The 21,734-nt window shown below is 40.8% G+C and overlaps 2 protein-coding genes across 3 annotated transcripts in view; one reads left to right on the top strand and one right to left on the bottom strand.

Annotated features, from left to right (window-relative positions):
• The window catches only part of LOC139223152 (membrane-spanning 4-domains subfamily A member 4A-like), a 174,707-nt gene that overhangs the window by 49,147 nt on the left and 103,826 nt on the right, over positions 1-21,734 (top strand). The window lies entirely within an intron of this gene.
• adam19a (ADAM metallopeptidase domain 19a) overlaps positions 1-21,734 on the bottom strand; it is a 115,856-nt gene that overhangs the window by 58,314 nt on the left and 35,808 nt on the right. For both annotated transcript variants that reach the window (XM_070855112.1, XM_070855113.1), the window contains exon 3: positions 10,782-10,858. In XM_070855112.1, the coding sequence (XP_070711213.1) occupies positions 10,782-10,858 (77 nt within the window). The remainder of the gene's footprint in view (positions 1-10,781; positions 10,859-21,734) is intronic.

Raw genomic sequence — 21,734 nt, 5'->3', positions numbered from 1 at the left:
CAAATCTTTTTATGTGTCTTCATCAAAACACAAACTGCAATTGCTTTGAAAAGACTTGCTCTCCTTGAAGTCTATCAACAATCATAGAAAAAGAAAGTACAAAAATGATAAGAGTGTGAATTTCTTTTCAAAAGCCTCCTTCACAACAAAATTACAACCACAATGTAGCAATGTTGACATATCTTTAAAATGGAATGGACTGATGGGTCCACTTTGTGTCTTTTAGAAACGGGAACAATAGAAGATCCTTGTCAAATCAGCTGAAGGATGTTTGAGGGGGAGAGGAGAGAGCTGAACAGGAGCTTCACGAAGCATGTAGTCACACCTTGCCTAGCTCTTTTTGTTTTATCTATCTCCTTTGATTGATCCTGTGTTTTTTCAGTGCAGCTGAGGTATTTAAACAATGTAATGCTATGAAGCTGCAGATTACAGCTGTAGGGGGAGGACAGCTGTGTTCCTGATGTGTCTTTCGTTCGTGCCTTAGGGATTGTGGAGAAGGCAAAAGTAAAGCAGTGGTTTTGAAAACGGATTTAGAAGTTGCCATGTTTTCTAATGTTGAAGCCCATTAGGTCACCCCATCAGACGTGATAGGTAATCATCCTCCAGAGCCTTGGTGAGACTTACGGACAACAATGACATAGCTGTTAGCTTCAGAAAGCTATTTTGTCAGAATCAGTTTAGCTCAATCTTTATGTTCCTTTGGCAACACATGGTATTCAGGTTATGATGTTGTAGCTGCAAAATTATCGAAAATAATGCACAGCATGTACTTAAATCATTATAGCTTGTCTCCATCTACATCCATAAAACAAACTTTTCTAGTGTCATCCTGTATAACTTGAGAATTTCACAAGCGTAATTAGAGATATGTCTATGCTGGCTATGCTTTTGTGTGCAAAAAAGGTTGATGAAAATGGCAAAATTTGAAAAAAATGTTTTTGCCAATTAACTTTTGACATGGCCAACACTTAACTCACATGACTGATCAACTGCTTCCTCTGTCAGCTTCTTCGCAGATATTGCCATAACTTTTCATCTTTTTATCTTAATCTTTGAGCAGCATGAAACATGGCCAATACTATAGCTGATATGATAGAACAGTTACAACATGCCCAATTGAAACAAATTCCTGAACGCCTGTCTTCATTTTTCTCTCACAGTTGGCGGAGGCAACTGGTATTGTTTCCGAAATCCTCTACGCTCTCTGTTCCGTACAGCCATGGATGCCGTTGCCTATATCGCCAACTTCTGATAAAACTGTGCTTTGCGTAGCCTAGTTTATTCGCTCCAAACCAGTTGTTGGAAACACGCAGACATTCTGCTTAAAATTTGCCTGACAAGACAACTACTGTATGCCCAATCGTGCACCCTGACCTATTCTCTAACACCATTTACACCGACACATGCTAGTGTGTCTATCTTACAACTAGCTCAACCAGCTTACTTTGAGGTCGATGGTGAAAATTGCAAGAGCCCTGATGCGTTCTTATTAGATGCAGGTTATTAACATTATTTGTATTCTTCAAACAACCACTAAACCACATCATTTTTACTTTGATCTGGAATTTGATTTATATACTAATACTATTTATAAACTGAATCTTAAAAAAACACCTTTACACCTAACATGTCATACAGCTTCTGGCCAACAGCACGTTTTTAACTTTAAAATCAGCCACAACAGACACTGTGCCTCAAACTCATCATCACATGACTGATTGTCCACCACCATCCCACACCAGGTCAATCAAGGGGGTCATTACACCCCGTCACCTCAAGCGCCCCCTCCTGGCCGGGCCTTTCTCATCAACCACCAGCTCACGTAACACCAGTGTTCACGCCTTTTACACAGCCGTCTTGGCGGAACTGCAAGAACAACATGCCTAATAATGCAAGAAAAATGAATCACAACAATCTAACTTATGTGACCCCCAGCTTTTATTACGGATTTTATAGACATTGTGAAATCTTTTAATCTAGCTCAGTCAGTTGAAGGTCCCGCTCATTTAAAAAAGGGGCACAGCCTGGACATTGGTCCTTTTTCATGTGGGGATTCGGAGCAGGAGGCTCCAGCAAAGTCCATCATCGTATGTTATGAATCCTAAAAGAAATAAATGCTCTCTCTTGTTTACAGTAACCACTGAACAGCCTCTTTTGCTTGCATAAGCTGTACCTACAATGACCTAAATTAAATCAAGGCCAGCCATAAATTGTGTTTAGCTATGAGGGACTGAAAGAAGTGCTATGCACACATAATTATCAAAAGAAAAATGCCTCAAAGCCAAAACAGAAAATCAAATAAGGGGTAATTGAACATTTGTGCATGTCTGAATTGAGCATACGGTGCTGAGCCTCAAAGACAGGAACAGGAGCGAGAGGACATTCATCATGTCGGTAAGAAGGGCTGAGTGCTGTTGGGAGTGGAAACAGTGGTGATAAAGCAACAAGGAAATGATAGCAGCCAGGTTTCAGGTACTGTTTCCCGTAGCTACATCAAAACACTGCCCTTTTATTGTGCACAGAACAGAGAGCATAAATGCTTTAATCACAATGTTTGCAGGCCTGACAAAGAGTAAAGCTAAGTTAATAGCCTTTGAAAAAAAAAAAAAAATCGATGGCAGAGCTGTAGCTAACACAATTATGTGGCCCTTCCTGGTCCTCTAAGAGACATCTGGAAAAATAGAACTAGTATCTGAGGCCCAATGAGGGGCCACAATTACACACTACAGTAGACAACCTAACTGAATTAATGAAGCACATGACTGCTGCTAGACAAGAGGCAAGTGGCAGAGAGGAAAATGTAAAAATCACACGGTATATTGGTTTCATTATATGTGGTATTCATTAAAGCTGTGCTAATCAATATTTTTGTATTAAGGATTGATCAAATATAAGTATAAAGGTGATGTCATGTCATGTATTGGGATTTCAGATTGCTCTGCTGCCACCAAATTAGCCAAGAACTTCAATTTTGAACGTTTTATTTCATATGTGATGATATATATGATGCTACTGTTATCTGTTACAGTATAGAGCACCTTTAGGCTACCAAGAATGCATTTAAGGTACACCATACAACACTAGTGGAGCAACATCACTGAGCCCCTATGTAGTATAGATGCACCTTGCAGCCTATGCATACATTTAATTATAAATTATAATTTATTAACAACATTTATTAACAATTATAAATTAAAAAAAACAACCACCTTCCTCAGTGTCACCCTGAACGAAAATCCCCACGGGGATCAAAGTGAGAAATATTTGTGAGTCTGAAAAGTTGTCTGGGGGGAAATGTGTAGAATGGTGTTAAATTAAGTATCATATTAACCTAAAAATGCTCTATGGCTGGAATCAGGCATGGTGCCCAAAAGCTTTGTCGTCAACACGGAACGGCGGTCATCACCAAGGCAACCAACAAAAGAAATGTATAAATAATATGAACTAAATCAATCAATCAATCAATCAATCAATCTTTATTTATATAGCGCCAATTCCTAACAAATGCCATCTCAAGACTCTTTCCATAAAGAGCAGGTCTAGACCAAACTCTTTCATTAGAGAGAGACCCAACGATTCAGGAATTCAACATTAAGGATTCAAGAATCCCCACATGAGCAGCATCAGATATTATATTAGGACACAGTGGAGGAAGAACTCCCCTTTAACAGGAAGAAACCTGGAACAGACCCAGGCTCAGAGCTTTCTGTCAGGGTCCGTGTCGCAGCCACAAACGCAAAATTGCTTTACACACCGCAGGCTCAGGCTTCGCAGTAACACAGATCTGGCAAAGTCAGATGTGACCTGACATGCACACATTCTTTAACTGGGACAACCAGGACCCTCCGATGTTTGACGCACAATTGCCCCCTATGCCTGTCACCCATCTCTGAAAGGTGCTGTCAGCTCCATCAGCCCCTGTCATAGGATCAAGGTGAATGGCTGATGAGTGATGATTGCTCAGGTTAAATACGTGTTGGTGCCAGCAAAGTGTTAGACTTTCTGACCGCTTTGTGTAAATGTGGAAGCCGACATTCACACCACTCCACTCAGATTTGAACCTGGAGCCTTCTTGCTGTGAGGCAACAGTGCTGACCACCGCACCGCCATGCTGCTCTAGTAATGATCTAAACAAAATCAACTTCATTACTGCCTGCATCACAGCCTCTGAATTACTGCATGAGACGGGAAGAATATGAATCTCTGAGCTTTGTATTGATATTGATGTTTATTTGGGTATAACAAACGGACTGGAGCTGAGAGCAAGTGCAACAAACATCACGTCATCGTGTTATTTGAAGAGCATCATTAAATCTTGTGGCACACACTTGAAGAGCCATGCAGACGGAAGAAGAAGTCAAGGTAAAGTAGCTGAGTTGTGTCAAGGAGTGAATGCGATGAAACCTGCTCTTTGAGAATCAGCATCTGTTAACACTGGGACACGGTGAAGTGACATTTGCGACTTGCAGAACACACGACTATAATATTTAGATTATTTCTGACAAGCTCCTTAATTTAGCCTTTTTCGGGAAAAGTAAAGGTAATGTTGCTGCCTGATGTCCCGTCATGTCTTTTCTGTTTCTGAAACACGTTAACTAGTTCAGTCTAAAAAAGCAGAGCAGCCATGATTTGGGGTTTTCTTTACGTCAGTTTTGTGGAACCTCCGTGTAAAAATGGCTTTTGAGAGTCTTGTGAACTGTTGTGCAGTGTCCTGGCACCTGAGAAGGCTTCAAATTCACAAATCTCTGCCTGGAACATCTGACTGGTACCTACAGCAACATGCCACTAAACAATGTAGCCCTCTATGTTGTTTTAATTGCTCCTCCTTACCACTAAAGCCACAAAGCTCATGCAGTCAGTAACGACTGCATACTTTCTGCTCTAAAATCTGCTGATTGTATATTCTGTAAGATTTACCAGCATCCTTACAATTAACATAGAGGACAATATCTTGAAAGTTACAAAGACTCAAACATACAGTGATTATGTGTAAACACAAGAAAGGCAAAAGCCCGCGGCTCGCCGGCTGCCAGCTAAATTCTTCGCATGCTTTTTCACATCTTGCATGACGGGCTTTGGATCTGAGAAATGACATGCAGGGATGTTGTCAAAGCAGAAACTGTGGCTCAGCCTTCTATCGTCTCAGTTCAAATGAGCATTCACGGTCATTTTCATGGTAACAACTTGCCTGAAATGTTGGATGTGTATTTAAATATCAAATTTTTGAATTTTTTTTTTTTGAGATTTACAATCATTAATTTCTCAAATTGAAAACAGTTTCTGGAATTAAAGCCTTTGACAGTTTGATAGTTTCATGAACCCTCTGACTGGGTTTAGTTCTATTTAGTTGTATTCTATTGTATTTTGCTGTATGTGCTGGTATAGTTGTATGGTTTTGCAGTCTGAGAAAGAGAAAAATGTGTGTGAAGTGATCCAGAACTTTAGGTGTGCAGTGAAAAGAGAGATGGCAACAAAACCCTGCAGGACTAAACCTTGGTCGTGAACTGTCTCGCACGTTTAGTTGCAGAAGGTCACACTTTGACAGATGGTGCTGCGCTGTCCTCGGGGATACAAACACAGTGGTGAAGAGGGCTGTACTGTACACGGATCAGATATCAGTGTGTGTGTGTGTGTTTATGCAAATACACAACTGTGAAGAAATGTGGAGTAAATATATAAAGTTTCAAGGCTGCACAGCTGCTCCAACAGGACTTTTTCTGCACATGAGGAACAGGAAACACTTCAGAGTCTACAGGGTATCCAGGTCTGTCAGGCCAAGGCTCACATACCCCAAAACACCAGCACCTGTTTCACTATTCACTCATTATTTAACATCCACTTCCCTTCTTCCAGATCCGCACCTCCCTTGACCTCCAGGAATAAGTTCCACTGAAGTTTATTCTGTTTCCTGTGAACCTCTCTAACCCTCTGCAGTGTCTCCATCCTTCCCACACTCCACAGAGCCCCCGAAGGACGATTCATTTCCCTGATACTGACTCATACCACACCCCCCCTCCTCCTCCTCCTCCTCCTCCTCCTCCTCCTCCCATCACTCCATCCTGCCATCTGAAGCAGATCCAAATCAGAATGGTTTTCTTGGGATTTTCCTTTGCAAAAAAAAAAAAAAAAAGGGGGAGGGGGGTAGCTGGGCCAGAGCTGCCTGTCATAGTCTCATCTGACATACCAAGATGGATTAGAGCAGATTAAAAGAACAAAGCTCATTATTGATTTTAATCATTATCAAAGTAGAGGAGCTGTGGGGCTGCAGCCGAGTTCAAACAAACTAGTTGCTACCGAAAGTCGATGAGGGAACTGGGATAATAAAAGCCGCTGCCAGGAGAGTGCTTAAAAAGTGCCGTTCCCTCTAAACTCGTCTTTGTGAAGCAGACTCCCAGAGGACTCCAGTCCTAATTAACACCTTGACTGGTCTGCCGCCTGGAGTGCAGCTATACATTTAGCTCAACTAGACACATTCGCAGGGGTCCGCCTCATCATTACGTACAATGGATGACATGTATTGCCCATTTCGTTACATATCATCCCAGGATGGCAGTGTAATCAAGGCTTTCATTAACATAGCTTACACTTCATCTAGTAACCCTCAACAGAATATATGAGCTTTAAGTGCGGTGCCAACATCCCCAGCTGTGTGTGTGAGATATGCTGAGGCAAGGAGATAAAGCTGCTAAACACCAGCCAATGCAAACTAAAGTAATGATACAGCCAATTGTTTTGATGCTGTTAATATCTAATACATGCTGATTACCCCGCTGACATTTCTTTAATAATGTACATCTTTGCATAATGCTTTTCCTTGCTTGCTCATACATACAGATATGCAATTACAAAGACTTAACTGTAACATTAGCAAAAGTGCTTTTCCTATCTTCTAATGTGAAGAGATTTTAGGGAGTTAATACATTAGAATGCACTGAATCTGTTCCAGTTCAATTTCAAAACAGATTATTTCTCATTTCATTATATTTTTTTTTCCCCTAGAAGGTAGTTTCATTTCTTTAGTTTGTTAAAAAGAAATAGCTCGGCTGTTATGAGAGTACGTCGTAAAGCTCTGCTTTCCATGAAATAATTACTGATGGGATAATATACATCACAGGAGTTGATCCCCGGTATGAATTTGCAACAATGACGTCCTTAGAATAAAAGAAAATACACTCTAGAGCACATTTTCCACAAATTGAGAGATGCTGCTCCTCCAGTCCACATGACAGAGCACCCTTGGATACCATGTGTGTTTGCATACGCATGATATAGATGACATAAATATATAACGGTTGTTCGTTCAACACATGGAGATAACTGTAAGATTTGAAAGAACAGACAGGTATCGCGCTGCCTCCGACACTTTGGCTAACATGAGCTACATTTAACAAGCAAAGCTAGCCAGAGCAAGCTCAAGACAGCAGGAGCAAGATTCACTGTACTTCACTCTCCAAAACGCTACCACTTGTGTTCTTAGGGGCCACCATAATCAACACAAAAAGTTCCTTGTAGTTGCTTTAATATATTCTTGGCCTTGTTCCTGGCCATGCTCCAGACCTGTCCCAGTGGAAGAGGCCCAATAGATATAATAAACTCTGTTTCCTGTAACATTCCCACTAACTGCTCCATCAACAAAGCAACTGCTTTCCCAGAATATATTCTTCTGTCTCTGACCTACATTTGCTGGTCCAGACTGAACTTGCGTGCATTGCTGGGACTCAACTGCTGGTTTAAAATAAGCACAGGCTCTCCTGCATCACTCACTATCACACACCGTGGCTCCCTGGCCCAGACACTGTGACTGGCCAACTCTTTCTCTCTTCTGTCTCTTCTCCATGTTATTCATGTGTTTCATGTGTGCCTCCACTGTCTCGGGGCTTCTCCTTTTTCCGTCTGCCTGCCTAACTGCCACTTCCCACATTTGTCTCCCCTTGTTCCAATTCATCAGTCTGTTTCCAAGCAACTGAAATCCTATGCATCCAGTACGTAAAAGCTGCCTTTGACTGAACTACCGAAACCCTCAGTGTGCCACTCGTCGAGGTGCCTCACACTCGCTTATCCCTTTTTGAAGTTACACACCTGCAGAGCAGCGCTTCCCCTCGTTTCCTTCCTGACAAACCAACAATCACAGTGACAATCATGGTTCACATTTGAATAAAAGAGTCATGTGTCAGTTTGAGAAGGACAAACGCCTCTTTGAAAAGTACGATGTTTGAAATATCACGTACCATGAAACTATGTATCATCAAATGGCTCGTCGACTGGCAAAGTACGTGCATTAGATTTAGGGTTTCATATAGAGGAATGTCTTTTAATATTGTATTAGAATTTATTTTGTGATTTAATTAATTCCAATGATTTCAAGAGGAAATTCCTTTTGTACTTTACTTGATTCTTATAACTTCACAATGGTCAGAATCTGATTTACAGTTTTTATCTATTATTGAGTGTTTTTTAAGACAATTGAAAAAACTAAAAAATAAAATATTACTTGAAATGACTTAACAGATGGAGATTTTTGCAGTGTATGATAATCTAGGTTTGTATTGTAGTGGCTTCATGACATCACTCACACACATACATGTACGGTGGAAGCTGTTGGAAAACAGCATCTGTACTCTACAGCCCGAAAAATATAAATAGTAAAACAACACAAATATGAATTATTAATTGAATTGTTGGAAGCCTGTTAAATAATACAACATTAAACAGCTGTTATGTCTGTAAATATTCTATTTATCACCAAAGCTTTTGTCTTTTAATTAATACAATTAAGATGGAATGTGTTGCATTACATGCAGAATAACCAGCATCACTTCTAACACACACATGCACTGCACATTAATTTACTTATGTCATATCTCTTAATGTTTTTTCTTAATTTTGTTTTCTATATTGTATATTCATACGGAAGACATCAAAACTATAAAGGAACACATATGGAATTATGTCACCTGGAAAGGTTTTAATTTGCCCCACGTACCTTGTCATAAGTTAATTTATAGAATTTCTTGCCCTCTTAATGTGTTCGAGACCATCAGTTGTGTTTGCATAGGTAGGGTTGGTACACAGTTCTATACAGTGAACAGCACTATTCGACTACTGTTCTAATCCATATTCTACCAAGAACAACTCAACTAAGTAAAGAGAAACAACAGTTCATCAATACTTTTTAAGACATGAAGGTCAGTTAATCCGGAAAAATTCAAGAACATTGAATGTTTCCTTAACTGCAGTTGCAAAAACCATCAAACACTCTGATGAAACTGGCTCTCGTGAGGACCACCAAGAGGGAATACCAAAAGTTAATTCTGGTTTGTCCGAGCTACCAGCCTCAACATCACCTGTTCAGAGTAGACTACATGAATCAGGCCTTCATGGTTGAATTGCTGCAAAAAAGCCACAACTGAGGAAAAACGAGTACAGGAAGAGAATTGCTTGATTGGGCCAAGAAACTAAAGGAACGAACTTTAGACCGGTGGAAATCTGTACTTTGGTCAGGCGAGTCCAGATTTGTGATTTTTGGTTCCACCCATCATGTCTTTGAGAGACGCCGAGAAGGTGAGCGGATTGGTTTTCTACATGGTTCCCACCGTAAAGCATGCAGGAGGAGGTGTGATTAAACCAAGCCAGCTAAATGAAAATAACTTAGCAAAAATAAGCTGTTGAACATTTCCATGAGGTCATTTGGGGGGAGAGGCTTAGAGGAGTGGTATGAGGCAGTAGAGGGAGAGACGGAAGGTTTTGAATTGTATATATTCAAGCTGGTTCCTGCAGCTTTAATTATCATGGTTAGGATTCCTAAATTGCCTCATGTGCAAAGTCTAATAAGAATCCATTTGTTAGGCGAGGGATCCATGCTCTGGTGAACAGAGGGGAGATGTTCAGGCATGTTCTCTCCACCCCTGAAATTAAAGAGGACGTTAAAAGGTCCATCTCAGGAGTCTCGGCACGACTCTGGCTTAATGTGTGCGCCCCATGGCCACATGGTACCGTAGCTACCATGATGTTATCACAGGAACATGCCCTCCTTGATGCTCCCTCTGATTAGCCTGGCTTCTTTTTGATCCCTGAGATGTCGCAGTTACACATTCGCTCCCATTACAATTATTTATCTCTCCAGGTAAATATAAAAAGCTTCTAATGTGAGTGGTTGAAACCAAAGATTAGCAGCTGTCCATGTCCACCAAATAATGTGTCTGATGCAACATCAGCTGTCCTTTTCAATGGTTGATAGGGCTTTTTTTTTTTACTGACAAGTGTGCTCAACTATTCTTAAAATAAGCACTCAAACATTGTATCTGTAAGGTTATTGAGCACCAGCACAGACATATCCTAAGGCCATCCGTTTAATCGTCAATATGCTTTAAGATATGGACAACATTTAGAAACTTTTTGCTTCTGTTGCTAAGCACAGATTGATTCAAGATGGAGCTGAGAGAGACGAGGCATGGATGGAGCATTTTTGACATCTTCAATTACACCTTCCTCCGTCTTCCACCTGAGAAAAAAGAACCGAGACTGCAGAGTGAAGTGATAATTCAAGACTCAAGATTCAAAGCGTTTATCATCATGTGTACAGTGCAGAAACGGGTTTCCCTGTACAATGAAAATCTTCAGTGTGGAAACCCGTTCCTGCACTGTACACACGATAATAAACGCTTTGAATCTTGAATTATCATTTCACTTGCAGTCTCGGTTCTTTTTTCTCAAGTGGAAGACGGAGGAAGGTGCTAAAGGTGCTGAGGCAGTAAAGCTGGTACAAGAGAGGGAATACTCACTGATTACGTTCCACTTGTAGCACCAATTGGAGGTCATTGGATGAGAGCACTATTTCCCCTCTGACTGGGTACTCTTCCTGTCAGGTTAAGAAAGGAGATCAGATCAGGTCAGAGCAGTAGGAACACTATAGAGTGCATTAGAAAGCATCATTTGAGTGTTCAGCCTGTAGGTAATGCAGTCAAGAAGTTGCTAGAAGACAGTTCATTTCAAGCTGAGTGGTCATGAAACATGGGTGGACAACAAATACATTTTTTTTTTCCCTAAAATGCATTTCAGAAGAAATAATATTTCAGAGACAAGGGAGGACTGTAACAAACAACGTCCATCAATCTTTTGACTAATATGCCCATTACATTCATAATCACTTCATTTATCTTCAGAAAAGATGTCAAAAAAAGCGACCCACACATAAATGTGTGTCCCCGTTGTGTCTAAAGACCCACAAATTATGAGAGAAGACCATCCTCTCTCCTTTTCTCCTGTTCCCATTCTGGTAAATGTAGTAAATGTTTTAGATTTGGCCCTGCATTTGACATCACATGCAGGGACCTTATGATCATGTCGAAACGTTGAGCTAATGGTGTTGCTCTAGAAAGAGCCAGGGGGCTATCAAACTCATCCGGATTCAACCTGTTGGATCCGACAATCTGCTCAGTGTCCAGGAGCTGAGGAGAGAAGTGGTGGACAGTCTGACTGACATTGTCCCTTATATACAAATCGTCATTTTATTATTGTCATTTTTATTTAAAAAAAGTTACTGGTTCTGGCTTCTCAGATGTGACGACTTGTTGCCTTTCTTAGTCTTCTGTGATAGCAAATTGAATACATTTGGATTTTAAAAAATATAAGACATTTGATGAGATTAATTTGGCCTTTAGGAAATTATGATCGGCATTTTTCACTATCATGTGACACTTTATCCCCAAAACGATTGGTCATTTAATTGAGAACAGTAATTGCTCCATCAATCAAGCTCTACCAATAGTGAAAAAAATTGTTGGTTACATGGGAAGTAATTTAATTCAGTATGCAGTTAACTGTGCAGCAGAACAGGACTCCTTCAGGCAAATAATAATCTTAGCATAATCACTTTTTATACACTATGATGATGGTAAGTATGACTGACAGAACAAAATCATATTTAAAAATGTGTTGCTTTTTGCCGATTAAGCTAAAAGCAGCTCTGTAAAATAATACTGATCCAAATAAAGTTGGGAAACGAGTGAATGCAAAGAAAATAAGTTGTACACTAAGAATAATCAACATTATACAGTCTAGGTCTAAACAAATGCAGTGCTAGCCTGGAACAAAATTCTCCGGGCAGCACTCTGCTTTTCCACAGTCAGGGTTTGCTTTAAGGAATCCTGCTGCATCACAGCTGACAAGAGTCTGAAACAACTTCTTACAATCACTTTGAAATCATTACACCTGTCTCGACTGAGAAAATCTTTTGTAAAAAAAAAAAGTGCTCCTGTATGTCTGTCAGATTGATCTGAAGTGATGCTGCATGCCTGCTATGTCCTACAACAGTATCAAAGAGAGCTTCTGGAACATGAGTTCTAGTGGAAGGAACAGCACTTCCCACACCACATGTTCTGTCATCAGTCATATTCTTGCTGTCTTGTCAGCATTAAATGTCAGAATCTGTCAATCTTTTCTTACTCTACTGCTTCTTAGAATTCTAAGTTGGGAACGACAGATTGTGGACATCACTGATCAACTCTGCTCATGCCGTTTTAAGCATAAACTGTGCATAATTGTACACGTGGAAACTCTTTTCTGCCTGTAGGATCAGATTTCTTCACGAACTTGATGAAGTACAAACATTTAGAACCACTCCTGGCCATGTAAATGAAGAAACTTCCTCTAAACATGTGTAATCGTGGGTAAACAAATTCCATAAATGGAGGCATGTAAATTCCAATGAGCTTCTATCAATTTTGTCAGTTACATTGATAGATTGACGCCTATGGATGCTATAATCACTTGTCTCTTGTGTGAATGGAGGGACAGGAAACTAAAAGTATGGAGCAATCAGAAGACTACAGGCACCACTCAGACCACAGTGTGTGGGTGAGAGGGGGACACGTGCATCTGTTTAAGGCCAATTCAAAGTGGATGTGCATGTGTGGGTGTAGGATAAAAGGTGCCTCGTTAGAAAAAGCAAAGTTAGTTTGCATCTAAGACCTTGTGTCTGTGTGAAGCAGAACACATCACGATAATCAAGCTCAATGAATAGAATCAAAGCAAATCCATATATGTCCAATAACAAGCTCAGCCGTGCGCACAGCTAGGCAATGCTAAGTAAAGTTCACATTATCAGTCTTTGGAGGGAAAGAGCAGTCCTTTGGTGGGCTGCTTCCTGGGGTTTGATGAGTCAGGTTGGAGAAAGGTTGTGGTTCTAAAGTAGCCTTTGCTGTGAGTGTTCTGATTGCAAATTGCAGGAAACCAGTTGCTTCTTTGTTCCTTGCAAATTAATTACTTGGCACTAACTTGTCTCGCGCTTCTGTTTGCTTGTAAAGAGAGCTGTCATACCAGGCGGTGTTACAATAGCTTGGTCAGGCAGGACTTGTTGTTGCCCTGAAGAGGGTGGTGTACAGGAGACACTAAGGCAGAGCTGAGGATCTCTTCAGCTGTATTTGCAGGAGAAGAGAGTTCAGTGCATTTGTGCCCAGCAGACAATATAGTTCTATACTCTGCTTTCATTGACCCGATGATACCATGGGACATGCGCCATACACTGGGGGGGGCAGTTCTTCCACAAATGTGAAAACCTTTAGACTCTGGGAAACTGAGTTGAGCAAAAGGAGCAATTTAGTTATTTAGTTCTTGAAACAAAGAAAACATGTGATCCCACCATTTTGAAATGGTGCATTAATCCAACTTTTTCATGCATTTCAGATTTTCATGCAGGGATTAAGTGAGAGATGCCACTCTTCCATCTAGAGTCCTTCCTTAGTACTTACATAAAGGACGGAGGATGTTTGGGGAGTGTGAATTGTCAAGACGGCAATGTTTTGGACAAGGAGAGTCTCCATATACTTAAACCAAAGTAGGGCTGCATCTAAGAATTATTTTGTTAACCTTTTTGTTAGTTTCTTGATTAATCGGTTGCTCTGCAAAATGTTAGAAAACATTATCACAACATCCCAGGGTGACCTAAATAAATGTCTTGGTTTCTCTTACGAATAGTGCAAAACCACAAACAAATCCAGTTTATTATAATGCAAAACCAACAAAACCAGCCAATTTTCACATGGATTAAGGATGGAAATTTTGGAATTTTTGCTTGAAAAAGGCCATAAATGATTAGATGCCCCAACTTGGATTCCTCCTGAATGAATGAGGATGTGATGTAAAAGCTCTTTGAGTCGTCAAAATGACTAGAAAGGCGCTATACAAATACAGACCATTTACATGACACAATAATTAGCCAGGTGTGCTGAGGTGTGAAAACAGTGAAAAATGAAAAACAAAGTTTAAAAGAAAAGTTCTATTAACTATTTCTGCCACCAAGAGTGTCAAAAGATGTGTACTAGTATTCCCTTTCCCCCCCAAATATCATACCCACAGATTCAAACTGCCTTCTCTCCAAAATCATTTTGCCCTCAGGTAGGTGCTGTCCAATCATATCTGAAAGCAAAGTCCTGCTGTCATAGCATTCTCCTGACTACATCCCACTGCCTCCCCAGTCTCAATCAAGTCTGTGTCCCCAGACACCATGGAGGCAAGCTTTTCACCATGCCTTCAAGGTTGGCTATTAGGAAGAGGTATAGACACTTTTGCTTTCAAATGTGGTCTGACGGGTGGCAAACAATCCAGTTGGTTTATAGCATACTGAGGCCCTAAAGCAAGGAAAGTCAGTGTGGAAGGATCATATGCAGCAAAGAAGGGGTTAAGAAACACAGATCTTCAATGGATTTCTCAGATTTTAGCTCAAAATATCATATGACTTGTCTTCTGCTTTTTCCACTTCATTGGCTCCCTTCATATCTTTGGGCTAAAATCTCAGGGTCAAGTATTCGAAATGATTGGTTCACAGTCTCTGCTTACTCACTTTGTTGTGGGATATCTGCGCATTTACTGATCAAGCAGCCTCCAAATCCTCACATTCCCTCAGCCGCATTTGTCAATCTTTCACAGCAGTCTTTTCTGTTTGTGCTCAAAGTGATTTGGGCTGCTACTCCTGATTTCTTGAGGTTACAGTTATACAGCTTTAATCCTCATGCTGCACCCCCAGTGCTTTAAAGAGCAAATGAATGTACAAGGTAAAGCTACATCAAGAAAATGCAAATTTAAAAAGTGTCTGGTGACATGCTTGATCATTTCTCACTGTCAGTCCATTTGGATTTTCTTAGTAAACCGCATACTAGAGGGCGAGACAGAAGATGAAAAATTGGCTGAGATGATTAAGAGGGATGGAGAGTTTGATAAGTCCCCGTATAAGAAGTTAGAGAACTCCTGTTCAAGAGGCTGACTTGATGAAAAGAGACAGCTGGAGAGACACCAACAGACACTGAGGGAGAAACAGGAGGCTAGACAACAAACTGAAACTGAAAGAGACTAATCGATTGTGAGAAACAACAGGAAAAAGAGTAAGACGAAGATGCCAGCACAAGACGGGGGAGGAAAGGGCAGTTGTTGAATTCAGTTTTGCCACAGATGTTTTATCCGCTTGGGGGTGTGGATACACATGGAAAGTGATGAGGACAGCAGGATTCATGCATCAAATGGAGCTCCGAGCCTGGGCACTTTCTGTGCTCCAGCGAAGCAGAGCAAACACACACTGAGTCAGAGAAGGCTTATTAGATGGATCAAAGCTTGTCTAATCTATATGCTAAGAATATGATGAGAGGACCCTTACAATCCTCCCCTTCCTTGTGGGAGGCAGTGATTATCATACAGGGTTATGAACGGTAAACATACAAAAATGTGATGATTTACTCACTCTTCACATCTTTCGTGTGACTGTGAGTTGCTACAGTGACAACATGCTCCATTAATGCTCATCTCATGCGTTGCAAGACATCAGCCGACCCTCATGTAGTGACAGCTAGTGAGTGTTCATTTAATGACACAGGAGCACGCTTGAAGCTGTAATTTTACACAATGACTGCCCCAAAATCAAATTATGAGACAAGGTTGTGATGGGTGAATGGGTCAAAAATAGAAGTTTTATCTGGAAGACTGGGGGGTGCGTCCCAAGTCGATATATATCCAAAGTCGACACACACATTTCTCAGTGTGTCTGGGGGGTTGGATTAGGCTACTGTTCTTCAAGGTTTACTTTTTTTTTTTTAGGGTTTAGTGTTATTCTTAGGGTTTTCTAATGAAGGTGTGGATTAGAAACTGAAATGCACACGATGGTCAGGTAAAAAAAAAACACCAAAGGCTTGGTTTTGAGTTGAAATATGCCCAGATGAGTTAAATAGCTTTGCAATTTGTCTTGACAAACTCAGTTGTTCACAGCTGAAACGAGTACAGAACAAAACTGAAAAACTAATATTTCATGGTCCAATATAAACTGAGCATTGTGCTAAAAGAGCACTGTAAAAGTGCTTTGAGTAGTAGAAATGACTAAAAAGGCGCGACGCAAACACAGATGATTTTACCATTTACTTCTTCTGACTGTTCTTATCTGAGTGAAACTAGGCCATGAAATTATCTAAGGAAGTACAGTCGTCTCCCGGTGCAATTTCTCCCGATCAGTCAAGCAGCGTGGAGCAGGGGAGGCAATCACGTCTGAGACCCAAGAAAGCATAGAGAGTGGGGGCAGGAGGAGGAGGAAGTGATGCAGAGGACGGTGGAATAGGTGTGAGAGCCGAGGCAGGAACGACTGCTGTGGGTTGCCGAGGATAAAGTTGATTTTTTGCCGAAGAAAGGGTGCCTTGGATAACCGTTTCCTGCGGTGTGGTGTGTGTGTGTGTGTGTTGGTACGATTCACTGAATGACACAAAGAAACTATAATTAATCTATGTCAAATGTACGTCAAAGCTGCTAAAATTAAACAAGCCTTGTTCGAAAAGGCAGAGAAGAGGAGCGTGAAGAGATGGAGGAGGGGGGGTGTTTGGGTACACACTGAGAGGTACATATTACTGCTCCCCTCAGTCCCCCACTGAGCCAAAGTAGGGTGTCAACAGCTTCCTAGGCCAAAAAAGCGATTAAGTGCCTTGACATACTGATGCAAGGCACTTCTGTCAAGTATATGTTCAGTACATATTATTTCCATTTGGGGTCTTTGTGTTCTTATATAATGACAAAGACGGCTCTGCAGTTCCTGAGAAAGAAAACATGCCACTTGCCAGTATTCATGTTTTGTTACAAAACCTCAAAGACTCATATGGCTGATGAGAAGTAGGTTTAAAAGTGTTATGTGCATGTCCATTTTTCTAAAGACTAACCGATAACATCATCAATATAAAAAACAACATTCAATGAAAATGCAATGTAAGAGATTCACCTGCTTTGATCCACAACCACATATTCATTCATCAAAATGAGGCTGTCGATGTGGATGTAAATGGCAAAAATACAAAGGAAAAAATCCATAATATCGCTTCAATGTCTTAACCCATTGTTAAGTTGTGTTAATGTGTAACATAGGAAATGATTTTCCACCTAAGTTCTGACATAGCTAACGTTTAACTCACACAACCTGATGTAACTGATCAACTGAGGGTCTGCTGTCGGTCAAACACATGTGCTTGATAAGGCAATGTTAAGACTCGTTAATGCAATGACAATCCATTCTAATTAATTTCTCCTTCAATCCTGAAAATCGTGTCCTTTTTCAGTTTTTAATGGCAGAGGCAGCTCAACCTTTTTCATGGAGGTGAAGATGCTCCAGTTCCCCTCACATTTCTCAACAAAGGTGTCCTTGATAGCTGAACAATATGGCGGACTAGCATTAAGGCCGTCAGTTTGAATTATATCCTGCTCGATTTTTTTGTTCGGAAGCAGCTTCATCGCCTAGGGGCCTCATCGACCGTTGCAACCCTTTGATCCCAGACTCCTCCAAGTCTGCATGTCGAAGTGTCCTTGGTCAAGACACTGAACTCCAACCTGAATGAATGATGTGTGAATGAAGATGTGATGTAAAAGCACTTTGAGTAGTCGAAGTAGTAGAAAGGCACTGTACAAATACAGACCATTTACTATTTTACTTTAAGCCTTGACCTTGGAGCATGTTTTAAGGCTTTTAATTCCACATCATTCGGAGCTACACATGACGGCAAAAAGAGTCAAAGAGTCAGATACTGTATATCTACTGAATATATCACATTTGTAGTAAGCACGAACAAGTAATTACACTGCATCTAGATGATCCATGGTAAGGAAAATTAAATATGTTAGTCAGATATTTGAAGCTAGTACTTTAGAAAATTAGGTTTTGGATTGGCAGGTCTTACAGTTCTGCTATGAATGACGGACAAAAAAAGAACTTGATAAGAAATTGTTTATACTAGTAAGGAGGAAATAATTCAAATTGATTCAAACTTCTGTGAGACTGGGTTGTATAATTTGCATTCTTTTCCCTCTCTTTTGTGATATTTCAAAAGTTGGCTGAATTCCCTTCACAATAGATGGAAACACAGGTAGAGTGTACGTTCACTTGCCTCGTAGGGAGTTTCAGTGCACATTTAAATAACTTATTCAAGCTTTCCACTTTTTCAAATTAATTCCCATATTGAAAGATTCAAATTCTAAGGCACATGGCTCCCTATGGCCTAAAAAATCCAGTTGAGCTATTGTTAATAGTTTAATTTGTCATCTAAAAACATAAATGTGACTGCTGCTATGACTATTCCTGCTATTATATCCACCGATACTCACATCTACTGTAATTTCCGTACTTTTTAGCTGTAATCCCTGCTGCTATTGTTACAGACAAGTCTGAAATAGACACAACAACTTAACTGTTCAGATAATGATGGCTTTTAGTAAATGCCACGAAAAACAATAATGCACAAGAAACCAGCAGTTTTTCATAAAACTATAATCCCTGTCTGAACAAACATGTAACATACAGCATACTGACTTCCAAGGATGGATTTTAAGTCCAAGGTTGTTTTTCTTTTTTGAACATGTGTAACAGAACCTGTAAGTACTGTGCTACAAAACAACTTTACTTCAAGACAGGGACGCTGAAGTATAATTCTATGCAAAATAATTTCCATACAAATCGAAATCTTTGGAACCAAAAATGCATTCAATTTTACTTTTCCCCTTCTCCTGGATCCCCCAATCAGTCACAAGCTCAGCACGTAACATTCCACTGGGCAATTTCACAACATGACACCTCTTCTAAGGAAAATAAAAATCCTTTTTAAAATTCAGCAACTCTGAGAAAACAATCCTATCTGCAAAATAGAAAGACTTAAACTCAATTAAGCTGATGGAGCTGTCAAAGGACAAAGTAAAAGTTTCAATTTTCAGTCAACTATAACTGATGAAAAACCAGTGTGAGTGTAAACCACGGTACTGCACATCAGGCCACAGAACGTCATTTCTTCACATTGCTGACAGCATTCCAGACGGAGCAGTGAACGAAGCTCCTGCATGTGTGAAAAAATACAAATTGCCTTTTCTATAAAGACTTAAATTGTTTGTCTTTGTTTAATGAGCAACATAAGATGCACCCCCTTAGGGTAATTATCAGCTAAGAATTGAGAAGTTCATAGTGCTTAGCATCTCGTCTCGGTCTTCAGCACCATGACATGTTTTTGGAAATGAATGTGGATAGCTGGATGAATGCTGATACGAAAAATGGAAGGCTCTCATTTGTAACGTTATTTTATCTTTGCTGAAAATCTCCTGAGTTTACCTACTTAATATTCACCTAAAGCCAGGCACCATAAACAGTGCTCCTCCAGAGCCATTTACAAATAAAGCGCCTGCTGAGACAACTAAGTGTGAGCAATTGACAGAGCATCTGTATTCAGGCTAATATGAAAATGTTTGAGCTGTCTTTTGGCCTGTTTACTATATCCTTACACACCCTTCTACTTTTGCCTTTAACACATTTACAGATCAATAATGTGGTCTTCTTGGAGTGAAATGCATTACCTGCAGCCACCAAACCCCAAAAGACAGATTTGTTTGCAAGCAGCAAGCTTGGCTGACTACTTGGCTGGAGAGCTGATGCTAGATCATACACTGAATTAATTATGGGGGAACACTTAAATCACACATCGGATCTCGATGAAAACTAAACATTCAAGTTCAAAATCTTTACTCTACATTGTGTCATTCGTTGATAAATCATAGTAAAAAATTTAAATCACAGGCTGATCAGACTTGCCTGAATTTCATCACGGCAACTCATAATGTGACTCAATAGTGTATATGGCCCCCACGTGCCTGTATTCACTCCCAACAACGTCTGGGCATGCTCCTCGTGAGACAGCGGATGGCGTCCTGGAGATCTCCTCCCAGACCTGGATCAGGGCATCAGTCAGCTTCGTCAGATGCATGATACATAACGTGCCAGTGGTTCTTAATTGGATTCAGGTCTGGATAACATGAGGTTCAAAGACCTGGGGTCTTTCTGTGTGGAGTTTGCATGTTCTCTCTGGGTACTCCGGCTTCCTCCCACAATCCAAAGACATGCACGTTAGGTTGTTTGGTGACTCAAAATTGCCCCTAGTTGTGAGTGTGAGTGCCTGTCCGTCTCTATGTGTTGGCCTTGCGATTGGCTGCCTACCAGTCCAGGGTGCCTCTCGCCCGGACTGGCTCCAGCTCCCCGCGACCCTGACGGATAAGCGGTATAGACAATGGATGGATGGATGGATGAATGGAGTTACTATACATTGCCTGTATGTCATAGGTTTTAAAATCAAAAATATTTGTATATGAATGGATAAATGAGCCAGAAATTCAGTATTCCCTCGCCCTGGTTAGGGAAACTGGGGCCCCCTCCTGGAGCCAGACCTGGAAGGAGCTCAGTCGGGCCAAGCTGGAAGGAATAAAGTGGAAGCGCCGCCCTGTGGGCTCACCACCTGCAGGGGCCGTTACAGGGGTTGGGCGCATGGCAAGCCAGGCGACGGGCCAAAGCGGGGTCCTGGGCATGCGGACCCCCGACATCGTAGACTGACTCTTGGGACATGGAACGTCACCTCTCTGGTAGGCAAGGCGCCTGAGCTGGTGCGGGAGGCTGAGCGCTACCAGCTAGATATAGTCGGGCTCGTCTCTACACAGTGTCGGCTCTGGAACCGAACTCCTGGAGAAGGCTGAGCACTATTGTGTTGGAGTTCTCCTGCTTTCATGCAACTGCAGGTTGCTGGGGGGGGAAGGCTCTGACTGTTGTGTGTGTGCGTCCCTGTGAAACCTAACTGAACCTGACGTGCGCAGTTTGGGAGAAATCCAGTCAATCCAAAATATACTAGGACTAACTAGCACTAGTGTTGATGTTGATGAAAAGTATTCTAACTAAATGCTTGTCGAGATACAGCAGTTTGTGTGGCGTGCTACACATGCCATATCAAGGGTACACCTAGACTACGCCGGCAGCACAGCACACAATGAGCACCGCAACGCAAAGTGAACAATTTTATAGAAAGCAAGTTAACGTTCAAGTTAACAATCATAATAACCAGTCTTGGAAAGAAAGAAGTAAGGTGATATATGGACACATTTTCATTTCAATGAGGCTGAGAAAAAACCCAGAATGTATTGCCTCATCAGAAGGGAAGCAGTGTGTGTTTTTCATTAGATAATGATGAGAAAAAAATCTTGTGAAATAAGTTCAGCCAAAATGACAAAAAAAATAATGTATTTAAATGTTTAAAATAAGCCGCTCACCTGTTCTCACTGACTAACAAGGAAGGAAAAAGGAGATGACCTCTAGTGTGTTCATTACTTTTACACATAGTAATATGATTCCCTGTTCCCTGATGTGCATTTGGTTAAAACTGATAGACTGTGTTGCTTGTAAGAGGCAGAACAAAGACTTG

The sequence above is a fragment of the Pempheris klunzingeri genome, chromosome 23 (assembly GCF_042242105.1).
Source record: "Pempheris klunzingeri isolate RE-2024b chromosome 23, fPemKlu1.hap1, whole genome shotgun sequence".
NCBI classification, from domain to species: domain Eukaryota; kingdom Metazoa; phylum Chordata; class Actinopteri; order Acropomatiformes; family Pempheridae; genus Pempheris; species Pempheris klunzingeri.
This window is presented reverse-complemented; position numbering and strand designations above follow the sequence as displayed.